At 48.1% G+C, this 16,931-nt stretch overlaps 1 protein-coding gene across 1 annotated transcript in view; it reads left to right on the plus strand.

The window, feature by feature from the left end:
* BUB1 (BUB1 mitotic checkpoint serine/threonine kinase) overlaps positions 1 to 16,931 on the plus strand; it is a 68,532-nt gene that overhangs the window by 13,522 nt on the left and 38,079 nt on the right. The window contains exons 15-16 of the mRNA XM_088477390.1: positions 3,272 to 3,344; positions 4,881 to 5,058. Of these exons, the coding sequence (XP_088333516.1) occupies positions 3,272 to 3,344; positions 4,881 to 5,058 (251 nt within the window). The remainder of the gene's footprint in view (positions 1 to 3,271; positions 3,345 to 4,880; positions 5,059 to 16,931) is intronic.

Here is a 16,931-nt window from a genome sequence, read left to right on the forward strand (position 1 = left end):
CAACACATACTCATTCCTGCCCATAAAAATCACAGATCATATTGCAGCTTAGCGTGTGTTCTGGGAACCATCTCCACTGCTATAGTACGAGGGCTCATGTAGAGTTGAACATAAATGCAAATTGTGTTTTTGTTTTCCCCTATAAAAAGCATTTTATTCTGAGTTGTATTTTAGGTTTACGACTTCTTGCTGGGGGGGGGGTGGCTTTTTTCTTTTTGTACCGCAATCAGCAGACACTGGGGTCTATTTACAAAGCCTTGGATAGAGATAAAGTGGACGGAGATAAAGTACCAACCAACCAGCACGTGACTGTCATTTTTCACAAAGTGCTTGTGACTTGGCAGTTAGGAGCTGATTGGTTGGTACTTTAGCTCCATCCAAGTCTTTGTAAATAGACCCCTTAGTTGTTACCAGAGAGGACAAGGTTCTCTCACTACAGGTGCTAGAGAAGTCCCTGTTGTTTTGCAGACTGGTGTTCACCTTTGCGTTCGTTTTCCTTGGAAAAGTTTGGTGTCCATTGTTGAGGCAATGCAGTTTTATTCACTTGTGTTCCATATTGAGCTTATTTCTCACCAGGTGACCATTTTATACAATGGTCTTCCATTCTCTATCTGGGTCTGGATGATAGTGACAAGTGATGCCAGCCTGAGAGGCTTGGGTGGTCTGGGTCTTCAGTTCCGGTTGCAGTATCTTTGGATTTCAGAGAAGTCAAAGCTCTGAATAAATGTGCTCTAGCTCACACACTTTTTCAGTGCATTGGTCGGAGGCCAATACTTGCATGGAAGGTCCATTAAGATCCAGTCTGACAATGCCATGGCCGTTGCTTACATAATTTACCAAGGGAGCAGCAAGAGTACTCTGACCATAAGGGGAGATAACCAGGATTATGCGTTGGATGGAACAGAGACGTTCTGTCTATTGCAGAAGTTTTCATCCCTTGATTGGAAAATCAGGTAGCTGAGTTCCTCAGGCAGACAAGCCCTGGTAGTGTTCCGCTAGGCTGTTTTAGTGGGAGTGCGCCCTGCCCGATTTTAAAAGGGCAAAATTGGCGAGCCCTTTTAGCAGCACTTCGCTATAACAGCCTTCCCTGAGCCCTCCCCACCCGTGGGCCGCAGTGCCCCGTGGGTGGGAAAGTTGTGGTGAAGAATCACTGCTGGGTGAATAGAGGCCGTGCGCCCTGCCTGCACTCTAGAGGGAACACTACCCTGGGGAGTAGTCAATTCATCCAGAGGCCTTGCAGCAGTTGGTGGACAAATGTGAGGAGCTGGGTTGAACCACAAGGGAGAACACTTCTGCTCTAGGACGAGTGATATCTGTTTCTGTAAGACATGTCGGTTCATTGAAGCTTCAGTCTATATAGCTCTCAAGAAGGTAAAAATAAGGGTGTTTTGGGGATTCTGGTAACAACGGAATGACCCAGGCAGTCCTAATATACAGAGGTTCTAAGCTTGGCAGAGGGCCTAGTGTGGTGCCTAAACTCTGAAGTCAGGGACCTTTTCATTACCAGAGTTTACCATTGCTGGCTTTATTGGGGTGGTTGTGGAGCTCCTAATCCCTAAAGCAAAATGTTTCTCTGAGAATATTGTACAGGCCATGCTCAAGATGCGGCCAAAAATTACAATGGCTTTAGAAGAGATACATCTCTGTGTGAAGCAGAGGATATTCCTTTTCTTATTGCTTGGACTGTTTGCTGCTATTAATCCAGGACAGACTGCTCGGCTCTTTCAGTATCATTTAAGCCAGTGTTGGCTAACCTTGACACTCCAGCTGTTATGGAACTACATAACCCAGCATGCACTGCTACAGTTTTGCTATTAGGGCATGCTAAAACTGTAGCAGGGCATGCTGGGTTATATAGTTCCACAACAGCTGGAGTGTCAAGGTTAGCCAACACTGATTTAAGATAATGTAATTTGTTTTACCTAAAGTGCAGGCTTAACCCCCACCCTATCCCACCTTTACTGCTACTTGGGATTTCAATCTGGAGACTGCACCGTCTGTTTAAACCATTGGCTTTGTTGGAGTTGAAGTTCCTCATCTTTTAAGGTTGCCTTTCTGTTAGCTATCTCTTTGGCGAGGAGAATTTGGGTGATGAAGGCTTTAGCTGGTCAGCCAACATCCCTCTCCTTCTGCCTCTAGGGTCCACTTGCATCATGGTATTATTATTCCAGCCTTGGACTGGGATAGGTCTCTGGATGTTATCGGGGCATTTCAGATCTAGGTCAATAAGACTCAGGACTTGCATGGGACCGGTGACTTGTTGGTTCTTTATGATGTCCACAAGAGAGGCTGGTTTCTTTCCATGTAGACCTTAGCTAGGTGGAACTACTTTGGTAATTTGTCAGGCTTTGGATTTTTGTCTTTCTCTCATAATCCCCTGGAAGGGGGTGGGGGCTGACACCCTCCCTTCACTCTTTTGTTTGTGTTCTGTTTCTGTTCATTGTTCATTTTCCTGTTATCCTCATTTTTGTTTTTTTTCCTCTCATCCTGTACTCCTTGCGTTTCCTTTTGGGCATTGCTAGATAAAACTGAAGTTCCCATGCAGTTACTGGTGTATAGAGGCAGAGACGCATGCACTTTTTGCTGCTTTTTAAGTGTCCAGGCTCCTTCCCACATTATACCTCATTGTTTTTCCACTGTCCACAATTGAATGGAATTATAAACATCCCATTTTCTCGAGCCATAACTGCTTGGTCCCAAACCCTGAAAGCTTCTTCCTGCCACAAGATCCAAAGATAAGTGGGTAGTTGCAGATCTTACAGGAGGTCTACCAGCTCTACTTTCAAATACCACCTAATCTCCCTTAGCAGCCCAATGAAGGTGTTGCTGACTTGCACCTACTTCCCTACCATGTACCAGTCCTGCTCAGTGTTCACTTTTCTTTTTGGAACATCATTTTTTTTGTTTATACTTTCAAAACAATGTACTTATTTTAAAAATGAGGATTTTGGTGCCTATGTGCTGACTTCCTCAATAAGAATAAATTATAAGGGAAAAAAGCAAATTAAACGGTTTGCAAACGATTGAACGATTTCAGCCTATATTAAAATTAATGAAATCAACCAAATCTGACTGCAAACACATGGATGTCAGATATCGTTATCTGACAAACGGTAACATTCATCGTTCATTGTTGCCCACATGTCAGATTTTTCTTTCAGATATGAACGATTTTTAAAATAGTTATCGTTCATATCTGAAGACTAATCTGACCATGTGTATGCACCATTAGTAGTAAGAAAGTTTAAACTGACATTTAATTTTTTCCCAGACCTTCCAGAGTCATGCCATTAGAAGTGAACACCTTTGGGGACCGTCCCGCACTCAGAAGTACTCTTAAAAGTGTAAGTGTAATTCCATTGGTAAAATTATTTCTTAATCTATTAATCTCCAGCGCCTGTATATCTATTTACAGATTGCTTGTGAGGGGCTGGAAGTCGCCTCGGTCGTGTCTTTGGATGCAACTAAGGCATTTGACTCTGCGTTTTTGTGGGAGTTTCTTTCAGATTTGTGGTGGGTTATGGGTTCCTGTCTTGCATCCAGCTACTTTACTCCTGTCCTGCTGCTAAGGCCTGTGTGAATGGTTTTGTCACGGGTTCCTTAACGCTTGGTAGGGGCACTAAACAGGGATGCCCCCTATCTCCTTTGTTACCCACCATTGTCATAGAGCCGTGAGCTGGTGCAATCAGGGCTTCCCCTGTGATCTCTGGACTGAATTCCCCTGGTCTAGGCCATTTGTTTATTATGCTGAAAATATCCTGGATTAATAAGCATGTATGCATGAATAGATTCATGTGTACGTTATATGTATGACATATAGGGCCTGATTCAGAGGTGGATGCAGTTGCAGCCGCGGTTGCATTTTTTTTTTGCAGAGTGGCAGTGGCGGTAATATGCGAATACTAGTTTCAGCCTTCCCCCTGTGTACTAGTGTGTGCCATACAGTGCAAGCCCTGAGATGCCCACTTTCTATGCCCGTGGACGGTGCAACTCCACTGGTGTTTCCAAACTCTCTTCCATCCAGCCTATGTGTGGCGCACTTTCTTCTTTTGAACTCTGGCTAAACATGGCCTCTGTGGCTGCAGCTCTGCGTTAGGGAACCCAGCAGCGGTCACTGACACGCCCGTGACACTTCCATAACACGCCCCTGAGATGGCCTTTTCACCTCCCAGTTACCCTTCAAGAATGCCCTTGGTTTTGCCTCTGCGGTTCTAATGCCAGCACCTCCATACCCAACAGCGGCTCCGCATACTCAGGGGAATGGATGTGCCGTAGGGGTTTTGAGGACTTTGTCCAAGCACATTAGCAAATAATTGCTCAACTGTGCAAGCATCAGCATTGCGTACTCCTCTGAATGAGGCCCATAATGTAAGCCCTAAAGCAGATGCCAGGCAACTTCTGTGTCTCCAGCTGTTGTGGACCAAAGTGCAAGTTAGCCTGCTCGAAGAGTGGTAGGAGGCCTTTAGCCTTCCACTTATTGTTGAATGACAAGTCCCAACTACGAATAGAACTATGAGCTTTAGAACAGATGTACGTATTCCCGTAGCTTTTCAGCAAGTGATATCTACAAGTCCAGTGTTAATGCCAGCTTGTCCTGCAAGCTAAAAGTAGTAAGGGCATGCTAAATTTGTAGTTCCACAACACCTGGAAAACAGCTTGTTCAAGTCATGCTACTATTTGCAATAGCTTTTATTTGTACACAAACTTCTTTATCTTCCCTCTTTACTACTAGTTCATTGAAGGTTTTTGTCAAAATTGTCTTCAATACCACCAGCAATCATGTTTGGTGCCTGCTTTTTTTTGAGAATGTATCAGGTCTGATGTCTGAACAATGTATTCTGGGAAGGAATCACAAATGAATATAATGTAACTCTTGACAGGCGGCCCAAGGAACTGAATCAGCGGTAGAGGATTGCACCATTTGGGCTGGACGTTGTAACAAAACTTTGGCCCCAAGCCCAAACAGCACCAGAGACTTTGCACTGGCAGCCCGACTGGCTTCTACTCCTGCCAACAGCAAGCAACCTGATCAAACTTGGGAGATCCTGGAGGATAAAGGTAGAAAGTCAATACTTTGGTGTCTTCCAATATATGTGGTTTGTTAATGGATTATGCAACACTTTGAAGTGCTATAATTTTCTGAAATACAAAAGTTTGCGTGCAAGAGCACTTTAATTTTAAATGTTGCATAAGTTCAAAATATAATTTCAGATTCATATACTTATGTGACACTGAACCATGAGGACATAGATCTTCCATTAAAATGTTGGTAATTTAAATATCTTCAGATGGTTTATTCTCCTCCTTTTTTTTTTCAATTTTTCACCCTGCGTCCATCACTTGTCACGAACAGCTCAGTGACTGGGATCCCTTTGTTGCCTTTGCCCCATCTGACAGACAGCAGCGCCATACTGTACACTCTCTGAGTAGCGAGTGACTAACCTGTTGTGGTGAAAGGGGAGGCAAACTAAGTTTCGGTTCCACTCTCTTAGATCTAGGCCGGTACCAGGTGATTAGCATTGCATTTGGTGAGGAGGCCAAGACGTAGGAAGCCCCCACTAGGAACGGTTAAACTGGAAGGGGACTGTCCTTAACATGATTGTAGCTGATTGTGTGCTGGAATGCGGTAGTTGCCACCCTGAGCCAGCATAGTACCTTCTCCTTGGCGGTCTTTAGTTCATATTCCTCTACTGTATTCTCTTCTGCAGGGATGAATTTCTACAGCTGTTATTGTAAAGTTTAACGGAGCATACACACAGTCAGATTTGTCAGATGAACGATTTTACCAACGATTTGAACGATTTTTGACTGCATTAAAATGAATGGAAATCGTCCAAGTCTGACTGCAAACACATCAGAAGTCAGATATCGTTATCTGACCATAGCGCATCGTTCAAATCATTCAACTGACAGATATGTCAGATTTTCCTTCAAATATGAACGACTTAACGTTTTTTTAAATCGTTATCATTCATATCTGAAGGAAAAATCTGACCATGTGTATGTACCTTTAAGGTTTAGCTGTGTGGTGTCTTCACTTCAGTTGCAGGTTTATTTACCTGATTGTGTACTCTGTCTCCTTCCTTTCTTATTTGCCTGTGTGTGATAAAAGGAGCCATTCCAGAGCTAAGTTTTGGGGTGTTTCAGATGTCTGACGCCTGTGACTTTTTTTTTTTTTTTTTTAATCAACATTAATTTCTTTATTGAAGCATAACAGACATACAGCATAAAATTTGAAACAAGCGCATTCAATTGTAGATATAGCAAATTACAGAATAATGACCGTTGTACATTTTATTAGTAGTAATTTTTGAACCACTTGTGCTATTTTGGAACCCATAGGTGTAATACTGAATATTGCCCATTCATTTACCAAATGTCTATTAACATAGTTCCCTATCAGGGTCCAGAATCTTCGTATTATTAGACATGCCCATAGACAGTGCATTAATTCAGCCCTGTGTGCGCCACATCTAAGACACGTAGAATCCTCTAACAACCCCACATCTGCGATGGGGAGATAGATATGTCCTGTGTAATATATTCAGGAACAATACTGTATATGAAGTCGCAGGTACCAATTTGACACAGAATTCAAATGATCGTATCAATTTGTCTGTATCTAAAGTTGGAAAATATTCCCTCCATTGTGCTAGACACGTTTTCTGCTTATCGTATTGTAGAGGAGTGTGTAGGAATGAGTAATGTATTGAAATTGCTTTATAAGGGGGACTCTCTCCCAGTAATAAGTCGTCTAATCGCTTACTATAATCACCTGGCGAAAGTTTTCTAGAAAAAGTGGTTACATAGTGTTGGGCCTGCAGGTACGCCAGAGGTGAGGAGCCTAGTATTGGATATTTTTCCACCGCCTGTACAAAAGTCAGCCGTTTCTTTGAATTAGTTTATGAAATGCCGGGCCATAGTAGTTCCTTGTCTGTGCCATGAGGTGAAAGGTTGTCCTGCAGCCCCATTTTTAAAGTTTGGATTGTGTATAAATGGGAGATGTAGGGAGATATATGGATTCAGGGAATGTTTGTGACGTAATATATGCCACGTTCGAGTGGTCATCAATATTGGATTAGGTAAAATTGGCTCAGGTATTTCATCATCATGTAAATGTAAAAAGGGAATAATTCCAATGTTATCTAAGAAAGTTGTTTCCAACATAGTGTTCGCATATTGGGTTTTCTACTTCAGGGTCCATAGGGGGTCCACAGGGTTGACCTTGGGGTATAGCTGGATCTGGATCCACGGGCACCACGCAGTTAAAGCTTTGCTGCTCCCAGGATGCACTTGGGTCCGTCCTCCTCTATACCCCGCCCCGGCCACAGGCACCTCAGTTTTAGTTGGTGCCCGGCCGGAGTCGGGTCACCCTGTCGCAGTGGGGCTGCAGGAGCAGCCCCTAAGCTTTATTTTAAAAGAGAATTTTTTTATTTTTTTCTACTTTTTTTACACTGTTAGAGCGGCAGCATCAGACTGTCCTTTAGGACGTCCACGCTGCCGCTCCTTCTCCCCGCTGGCGCCGCGACGCCAGTACAGCTCTGGGGATCGCGGCGGGACCCCAGAGCCTGTACTAGCCGGGCTCTGGGGACTCCCTTGACTGCTGCCGGACGCGACGGGGATCAGGTAAGCCGCGGGTCGCCGCGTGCGGCGGCCCGCGGATACTTCAATGCAGTCAGGAGCCTCCGGTCTCTGGGGACAGACCGGAGGCGCTAGCGGCGGCGGCGGGCTCCCCCTCAATTGAGGAATACCCCGCGTGTCCGCTAGACCACCAGGGTATCAGGCTGGTAGCGGGACCGGCAACCCGGGGGTTAATTGCTAGCCAGGGGAGGCAGCCTTCCCTGTCTAGTGGCTCCTCCCCTCAGCTCAGCGCGCCTTTCAACTAGGAGTCTGGCGTCGCTGAGCTGCTCTTATCTCTCGGCCACTCCTCCTCTGAGGTCTCCGGCGGCCATCTTTACTGGCACATCGCAGACTCCCAGGCGGTATCAAGTGGACCGGTCCCCCTGTGTACCTCTCCCCTGCAAAAGGACAGTGTACACAGCGCTATAGCCCTCCCAGACACTGAATCTGGGCGGTTGATTGTAGCGGAAGGTGCAGTGAGTATAACTTTTCTGCATTGTATGTGACTATTGCTAGTGCTGCCTGTCTGTGACTTATTCTCCTTACTGTCAGCTTATAACTATCCCTTTCCTTCTCCTACGGCCCGGCAGGTGTGTGGGGGAAGGGCGTTTTTCTGAGACCCTCACTTATATAAAACACGTATTTGTGGGGTCAGTCACATACTGTCGTGTGCTACACAGTACCATATCTGGGCTGTTGTGTCGCATACTGGTGAGTGCGCGGGTGTTAAAACCGTAATTCCTCTGGTGATACCTATTTCTTGTGTATTTACGGTATCATGTCTGATGAGGAGACTGAGCGCTCTGTGGCTCCTGTGCTATTTTCCTGCAGACGCTGTGCTGCTGGAGTTGATGGGGAGGACTTATCTCAGGATGGTCTGTGCGGGCGGTGCCAGCTGGTACCGGGCCCCTCCAACCCCCCTGTATCACAGGACCCTCCTTGGGCGATGTTTTCACAGGTGCTGGCGTCTATTGCGGACCGGTTATCGGTCCCATCAGCGGTCCCTTCTAGGGCGTTACCGCAGCCCACCATCCCCCATTCCCCGAGGGTTCCACAAATGTTGCGGTCTTCCCCCGGGGCCCAGACTGTGGGTCCTTACTCGGGACTGCCTGTGTATGTGCAGTCTTCCCCAGGGACGTGTCAGTCTGTAGTGCCTTTGCAGAGTTTTGCTCCGACGGCTCCTCCGCCTTGGGTGGATGTTCTATCCAGCTCCGTACAGAGTCTGGCGGCTTCATCCTCGGCGTTTCAGTCCATGTTGCAAGGTGATGTGCCACCAAGGGTGTCTAAACGTCCGGTTGTGAGTTCACTAGCTGCGCAGTTGTCGGACTCGGAAGTGTCCTCAGATGATGGAGAAATCCATGAGGACTCTGACTCTGATGTCATGGGGCAGGAGGTGGAAGCTAAGTCCTCCATTAATGTTCCAGCCTTAGTTAGGGCGGTGCGGGCTATCCTACATGTTGAGGATGATGCGCCGGCTCCTAGGTCGAAGTTTCCTAATTTTAAAAAGGCCAAGGTGACCTCAACTGTGTTCCCCCTGTCTGATCAATTATCGGATCATATGGCGGCGGCCTGGCAATTACCTAGTAAGAGGTTCCATCCACAGAAGAGGTTGGCGGCGAACTATCCTTTTCCTGAAGCTCATTGCAGGAAATGGGAAACTCCGCCGGCGGTGGATTCCCACGTTACCCGCTTGATCAAAAGCGCGACGTTGCCATTGCCGTCTATCTCCTCTTTGAAGGATCCCACGGACAGGAAGGTGGAGACTTGTTTAAAGTCCATTTATTCTCTTTCCGGGGCGGTGGCTCGCCCGTCCATGGCTATCTCCTGGGTGGCTAAAGCCATTGAGGCATGGGCCAATGCCTTGGAGGATACCTTTCCTGATGAGGCTCCGGATATCCAGAGAGCGTTAGTGGGACAGATGCGGGATGCAGCTTCCTATATTGGGGAAGCGTCTTTGGATGCCAGCCTGCTCACTTCTAGGGTGTCGGCTGCAGCGGTATCTGCTCGGCGCTCCCTGTGGCTGAGGTCCTGGAGGGCTGATGCAGATTCAAAAAAGGGTCTGGAGGCCTTGCCTTTTAATGGTGATTTACTATTTGGTCCGGATTTGGACAGAATAGTGGATACTTTGGCTAAGTCCAAGTCTGCTTTTCTCCCTTCGGCCTCTGCGCCGGCTAAAGTGAGGAGCTCTGCCTTTCGGTCCTTTCGGGTTCAGGGTAAGGCCAAGGGCCAGTCCTTCCCGAGACATTCGGCGACCAAGGCCGCACCCAAGCCCAAGAAGCAGGCATGGAGTGCTCGGCGCCCTTCTTCCAAGCAGGAGGATAAGCCTGCTGCCTGATGGGATGGGCCTCTCTCTGGGGGACCCCAGAGTGGGAGGCCGACTTCTCCAATTCGCCCAGTGTTGGCACAATACCACCACGGATGCCTGGGTTCGAGAAGTAGTCTCTCAGGGGTACGCCCTGTCTTTTCGGTTCAGGCCGCCCCACCAGTTTTTCTGTACGAGTCCTTCTCTGGACAAGACCAAAGCTGGTCAGATTCAGGTAGCTATAGAATCCTTGCTACAAGCAGGGGTCATTGTTCCCGTTCCGCAGTCTCAGCGCGGGACGGGGTACTATTCTACTCTGTTTCTGGTACAGAAACCCAATGGTTCTCATCGCCCTATCCTGAATTTGAAGTCTCTGAACAGATACCTCAGAGTTCCCAGGTTCAGGATGGAAACGTTACGTTCCATCATTCTGGCGATGGAACCCGGGGATTATATGGTCTCCCTCGATATCCAGGACGCCTATCTCCATGTGCCCATAGCACCGGCACATCAGCGGTATCTGAGGTTTGCTATCCTGAACCATCACTACCAATTTCGGGCGTTGCATTTTGGCCTTTCCACGGCTCCGAGGGTATTCACCAAGGTGATGGCGGTTATGGCTGCCCACCTTCGGGGTCAGGGTCTACGTCTGTTGCCGTACCTGGACGATCTTCTGCTGCTGGCGAGCTCCCCGGAGGTGCTTCTTCGACATCTCCACCTGACCATTGCTTGTCTTCAAGCACACGGGTGGTTGATAAACTGGAAGAAGTCCTCCCTGATTCCATCACAGCGGATGGCTCATTTGGGAGCCCTGCTGGATTCTCGTCAGCAGCGGATTTTCCTGACTCCAGAGAAGGTCTCCTCCCTGCAGCTGCGGATACACAGTTGCCTGAGCAGTTGCCGCCTGTCGGTCCATTCAGCTATGAGAGTTCTGGGGTCCATGGTGTCGACATTCGTCATGGTGGAATTTGCCCAGTTCCATTCCCGGCCCCTGCAGGGGCTGATTCTATCGGAATGGAACGGGTTACCTCACCGGATCCGCTCTCAGATGCTGGTGTTGTCCGCGGAGGTTCGGCAGTCTTTGGCTTGGTGGCTTCAGACGGTGCATCTGGTCGAGGGGCGCCCCTTTTGGATCCCGGACTGGGTCCTGCTCACGACGGATGCCAGTCTTCGGGGTTGGGGGGCAGTGACCGGCTCATTATCGCTTCAGGGTCGTTGGTCCGCGGAAGAAGCACTTCTCCCCATCAACATCCTGGAACTGCGGGCTGTGTACAGGGCCCTGCAGTCGTCCGGCCCCGCTCTTCACGGAAGGGCGGTTCAGGTGCAGTCCGACAACGCCACCACGGTGGCGTACATCAACCACCAAGGGGGAACTCGCAGTCGGGCAGCATTGTGGAAGGTGTCTCGCATTCTTGCTTGGGCGGAGTGTCACGTTCCAGCGATCTCGGCAGTCTTCATTCCCGGAGTCCTCAATTGGGAGGCGGACTTCCTCAGCCGTCACGATGTGCATCCCGGGGAATGGTCGCTTCACCCAGAGGTGTTTCAGCTACTCGTGGACAGGTGGGGGCTGCCGGAGCTGGACTTGATGGCCTCCCGTCACAATCACAAGTTGCCCGTTTACGGGTCAAGGACAAGAGACGCAGGCGCCTGTCTGGTAGACGCTCTGTCGGTGAAATGGACGTTTCACCTGGCGTATCTGTTTCCTCCGATATCCTTACTTCCTCGGGTTCTGCGGAAATTCAAGCAGGACGGCGGCACACTCGTGCTGGTGGCTCCGGCGTGGCCCAGACGTCCTTGGTACTCCGATCTGAGGTGCCTCTCCATCGACGCTCCGTACCTTCTTCCTCAGCGTCGGGACCTGTTGTCTCAGGGGCCCTGCCTTTACCCGGATCTGGGTCGGCTGTCTTTGACGGCGTGGCTCTTGAGACAGCCGTCTTGAGGTCTAGGGGTTTCTCCAGTTCAGTGATTGGTACCATGCTTAGGACACGCAAGCCTGCTTCCGCGCGGATTTACCACAGGGTGTGGCGCACTTATTTTCAGTGGTGTGAATCCAGAAACTATGATCCGCAGGTGTTCCGGGTTTCCAGAATCTTGGAATTTCTTCAATCGGGTTTGGACCTCGGCTTACGCCTGGCCTCTCTGAAGGTTCATGTGTCTGCTTTGTCCGTGTGGTTTCAGCGACGGATTGCTACACTGCCAGATGTTTACACCTTTTTCCAAGGTGTTCTCAGGATCCAGCCTCCCTTCGTGCCTCCGGTGGCTCCGTGGGACTTGACGGTGGTACTGAGGGTCTTGCAGGGTCCTCCTTTTGAGCCGCTTGAGTCGGTGGAGCTCAAGTGGCTGACGTTTAAGACCATTTTTCTCCTGGCAATTGCTTCGGCCAGGAGGGTTTCAGAATTGGGGGCGCTTTCCTGTCGCCCTCCTTTTCTGATTTTTCACCAGGACAGGGCAGTGCTCCGCACGCGTCCTGAGTTTTTGCCCAAAGTGGTTTCAAAGTTCCACATTAATCAGGAACTTGTTGTGCCAGCTTTTCAGTCACCTGATCTTTCTGCTGGTGAGGCTTCCTTGGATGTGGCCCGGGCACTTAGAATCTATGTGGACCGGACTGCTTCGGTTAGGAAGTCGGATTCTTTGTTTGTCCTCTTCGGTTTTCACAAGAGGGGTTGGCCTGCCAACAAGCAAACGTTAGCCCGTTGGCTTCGTTCAGTTATTTGTGAGGCTTATGCGCAGGAGGGTTTACCTGTGCCAGCCTCTGTTAAGGCTCATTCCACTCGTTCTGTGGGTCCCTCTTGGGCTGCTAGACGTGGCGCCTCCGCTGTTCAGCTGTGTAAGGCGGCTACTTGGTCTTCAATTCAGACGTTTTTGAGGTTTTATGCGTTTGACACCTTCGCCTCTCAGGATGCATCCTTTGGGCGCCGGGTACTCCTTTCAGCACAGGAGCGTCCCCGCCCTTAGTTGAACTGCTTTGGGACATCCCCAAGGTCAACCCTGTGGACCCCCTATGGACCCTGAAGTAGAAAACAAGAGATATGGTAAGAACTTACCTTTGTTATCTCTGTTTCTACGAAGTCCATAGGGTCCACAGGGCGCCCGCCCTGACGCACCTGGCTTCAAATGGGCTGTGTGGCTGGTCACCGGTTTTCCGTCTCCCATTTCTGTGAGTATGGTTTCTTGTGTGTTCCAGTCTTCCTTCTCTCTGTTTAGTCTCCTCCTCCGGCCTTAGCTGCTTACCAACTGAGGTGCCTGTGGCCGGGGCGGGGTATAGAGGAGGACGGACCCAAGTGCATCCTGGGAGCAGCAAAGCTTTAACTGCGTGGTGCCCGTGGATCCAGATCCAGCTATACCCCAAGGTCAACCCTGTGGACCCTATGGACTTCGTAGAAACAGAGATAACAAAGGTAAGTTCTTACCATATCTCTTGTTTTGTTGTGCATCCAATCCCTTAAGTACCGTAGGTGAGCGGGGTGGCTATAAGCACTAATGTTTGGGCAAATTGATGCCACTATTAGATCTATGCTGCTGGAGTTTGAGAAGTCCAATTCTCGCTCTCCTACCATTCCAAATAAATGTGCGTATCATCTTCTCAATCTCCATCGTGTTGTTTTTAGTCTATAAAATAGGAAGTGACTGGAGAGGGTAGAGAAGTCTTGGAAATAAAATAATTATAAAAAAGTTTGCTCGGCCTAGATATGAAAGACTAAGGTGTCGCCATCTCTCAGGATCTACCTTAATACTACGCAAAATACTTTTCGTATTGAGAGTATATAGATTATTTAGATATTTGAGTAGTTCTATCCCTAGGTATGAGATTGATTTAGTCGCCCACTCAATGGGGATCTCCCTGAACCAGGCCGGGCGTGCAAACCTTTTTTTAAATAAAGAGCTGTTGATTTTTTAAAATTGACTTCAAATCCTGATACTGATCCTATTTCTTTGATACGAGTCATCAGCGGCCCAAGGGTCCTCCTCTGGTCCGAAATAAATAAAATAATATCGTCTGCAAAGGCAGATGTGTACAGTATCCGCTCGAATCCCAATCCCCTTAAAACATGTCAGATTTTGCTAAATTCTAAGCATGGGGTCTAATGTCAAATTAAAGAGTAAATGGGTGAGCGGGCAACCCTGTCTTGTTCCCCTGGTTAGTGGAAGTCCCTCTCCCATTGACCAACAACGAAATAGTTGGGAGGGTATAAAAAAAATGTAATCAGGGATTGGAAAGTCGGTCCGAATCCTCGTCTATCTAGTATGTCATAAAGATAGGGCCAGGAGACCATGACTAATGCCTTGGTAGCGTCTAGGCATAAGAGCATGGTCGAGGAGTCAGGAGAAGATTAGCCGCCATTACAGCTGCAATGGCTGTGTGGATGCCTTTCACTGAGTGTCTTCCTTTAGTGAAACCTAGTTGATGGTTCGTAAGTAAGGAGGCAAAACATTTCTGCAAACGATCTGCTAATATTTTGGCAAATATTTTTAAAATCCACATTTAGCAGAGTAATTGGGCGATGCGATGAGGGAAGAGTCAGATCTTTATTTGGTTTTGGGATTAGGGAGGTGAGTGCCTTATTGAAATTAGGATAGCTTGGAGTGTCTGTTTGTATTCTACCATAAAGAGAACAAAATGATGGTATCATATTATGTCGAAGAATCTTGTGGTATTCTATTGAGTAGCCATCAGGACCCGGAGATTTGTTAAGATGCATAAAGGCAATAGCATTAGTAAAGGGGTAAGGCATGAAAGTGATGCCTCATCCAAAATTTTAGACATTAGAGTAGGATCGTGCAGAGTGGCCATATAGATTTGCATAAAATATTCCTGGAATTTCTGAGCTATATCTGAAGTTTTGGTAAACAAAGTCTGTGTGTGAGTGTCCTGCAGAGCAGCAATATGGTGTAGTTTCTTAAAACTTTGTCATATTTGCCAATAGCGTACCGGTTTTGTTGCCCCACCGAAAATATTTTTGTTTAGTGCAGGGCTCGACAAAACCCTGGGGCCAGGTTGCCATTGCGACCAGATTTGGCTGCCTGGCGACCAGGTTTTCAGCAGCCCCCGGGCCCTGTAGTGCAGACCGCGAGCGCGGTCCACACTACAGAGTAACAAACATACAGCCGTCAGCAGTGGCTGTAAGTTTGTTATATCAGCCGATGAGTCTGTCAGACTCTCATTGGCTGCTGCGTCGTTCACGGAGTGAGCCGGCTGGAGCTCACTCATGAGCTCCAGCTTCAGGCTCACCCCGCAGCAAGTTGGGAGAGACATCCATTACTTCTCTCCCATAGTGCAGAGCGGCCAGGAGGAGCGGACAGCGGCTGGAGCGGGGATCAGGTAAGTTGCGTTTTTTTTTTAAGGGGCACTGCATAGGGGGGGTGGCCGCTACTGTAGGGACACTGCATATTGGGGGTGGCTGCTACGGTGGGGGCACTGCATATTGGGGGTGGCCGCTACTGGGGACACTATGGGGGGGGGCCGCTACTGGTGTCACTGCATAGGGGGGACTGCTACGGGGGGCACTGATTAAAGGGGCACTACAAAAGGGAACTACTACTGGGGGCACTGCAGAGGGGGGATTACTACTGGGGACACTGCATAGGGGGGACTGCTACTGGGGCCAATGCATATGGGGGAGGCACTGATTAAAGGGGCACTACATAAGGGGGCTACTACTGGGGGCACTGCAGAGGGGGGATTACTACTGGGGACACTGCAGAGGGGGGATTACTACTGGGGCACCCCGTTTGTTGTGTGGCCATGGGGGTTGGTTGTCAGGGGCGTAGATGCTCAGTAATGCTTCCCGGGGGGAAGGGGGGGGCCTTGCTCCTACACTTTTTTTCATCCTGGCTCCTAAGTTTTTGAAAAATTTGTCAAGCCCTGGTTTAGTGTAATCAAGTTTCAACTGGGCCTGGGCTAATAAACTGTCTAGTAGTTTTTTGGAATCCATATATGTAGCATGGTTATCGTCAGTAGGGTTTCTAATATAATCTGCCAAAGTGGATTGCAAAACTTGTTGTAATTCGGTATATTGAATGCTAATATGTTTTATTTTGGCAACATAGGAGAGAATATGCCCCCTCATAACTACTTTAGACGTCTCCCAAACAAGACAGGGTTGTCCCAGTGCTCTGTTAACATCCACAAATTCCGTCAGTTTTAAAGTAAGAAATTGTCGAAATTGTTCAGAATGGTAAAGCTATGACGGGAAGCGCCAAAAAGAGGGCCAGGAATGAGTCGAACAGGTGTGAAGGGTCACTGATACTGGAGCGTGATCGGATACTACTATATCTCCTAGTGAAGTTGACACAATTTCCGAGAGGAGTGTTGTGGATAGAAGAATATAATCAATATGAGAGAGAGACCCATGGACCGCCGAATAAAAAGTGTATGACCTGTCAGTGGTGTTAAGAAACCTCCAAGGATCTGATAGAGTGATCGGTCAATAATTGGGGATATGGGTCCATTGGGAATCTAAAGGGTTAGTTGGTATTGGAAATTTATCCACATAAGGGTCTACAACCGTGTTGAAACCACTGCTTGCTATCAAATTACAATTGATTCTGCTGTGCAGAAGCTGGGTTATAGATTGGTAAAAAGCTTGTATTTCATTATTAGGTGCATATAAATTGAGTAACGTATATTTAGCTTCATAACTTTGGACATCTAATAAAATATAAGGACCCTCTGGGTCCAAAATTGAATTCAGTATAGTGTAAGGGAGGTGTGTAGCAAATGCAATGGCAACACCTCGAGATTTGGAATGGTAGGAAGTCGAAGAAGAGTCTCCAAGCCAGCTTTCACGCAAAGTGGAATCTTCTCCCGCTTTCCAATGTGTCTTAGTTTATATACAATGGGCAGTATTCAATAGTTGCGCCTCTGTACGCGCCCAACAGGAGCTATTCAATTGTTTCTCCTGTCTGGCGCGATCAGCTGCCGGCGCACCATTTCAGCCTGCACCCCAGCGGGGTGCGAGCTGAAATGGGCAAAAAGTGACATGTTTGGGTGCCCAAACATCACTTTTCG

The sequence above is a fragment of the Taudactylus pleione genome, unplaced genomic scaffold (genome assembly GCF_031769625.1).
Source record: "Taudactylus pleione unplaced genomic scaffold, aTauple2 ptg000201l, whole genome shotgun sequence".
NCBI classification, from domain to species: domain Eukaryota; kingdom Metazoa; phylum Chordata; class Amphibia; order Anura; family Myobatrachidae; genus Taudactylus; species Taudactylus pleione.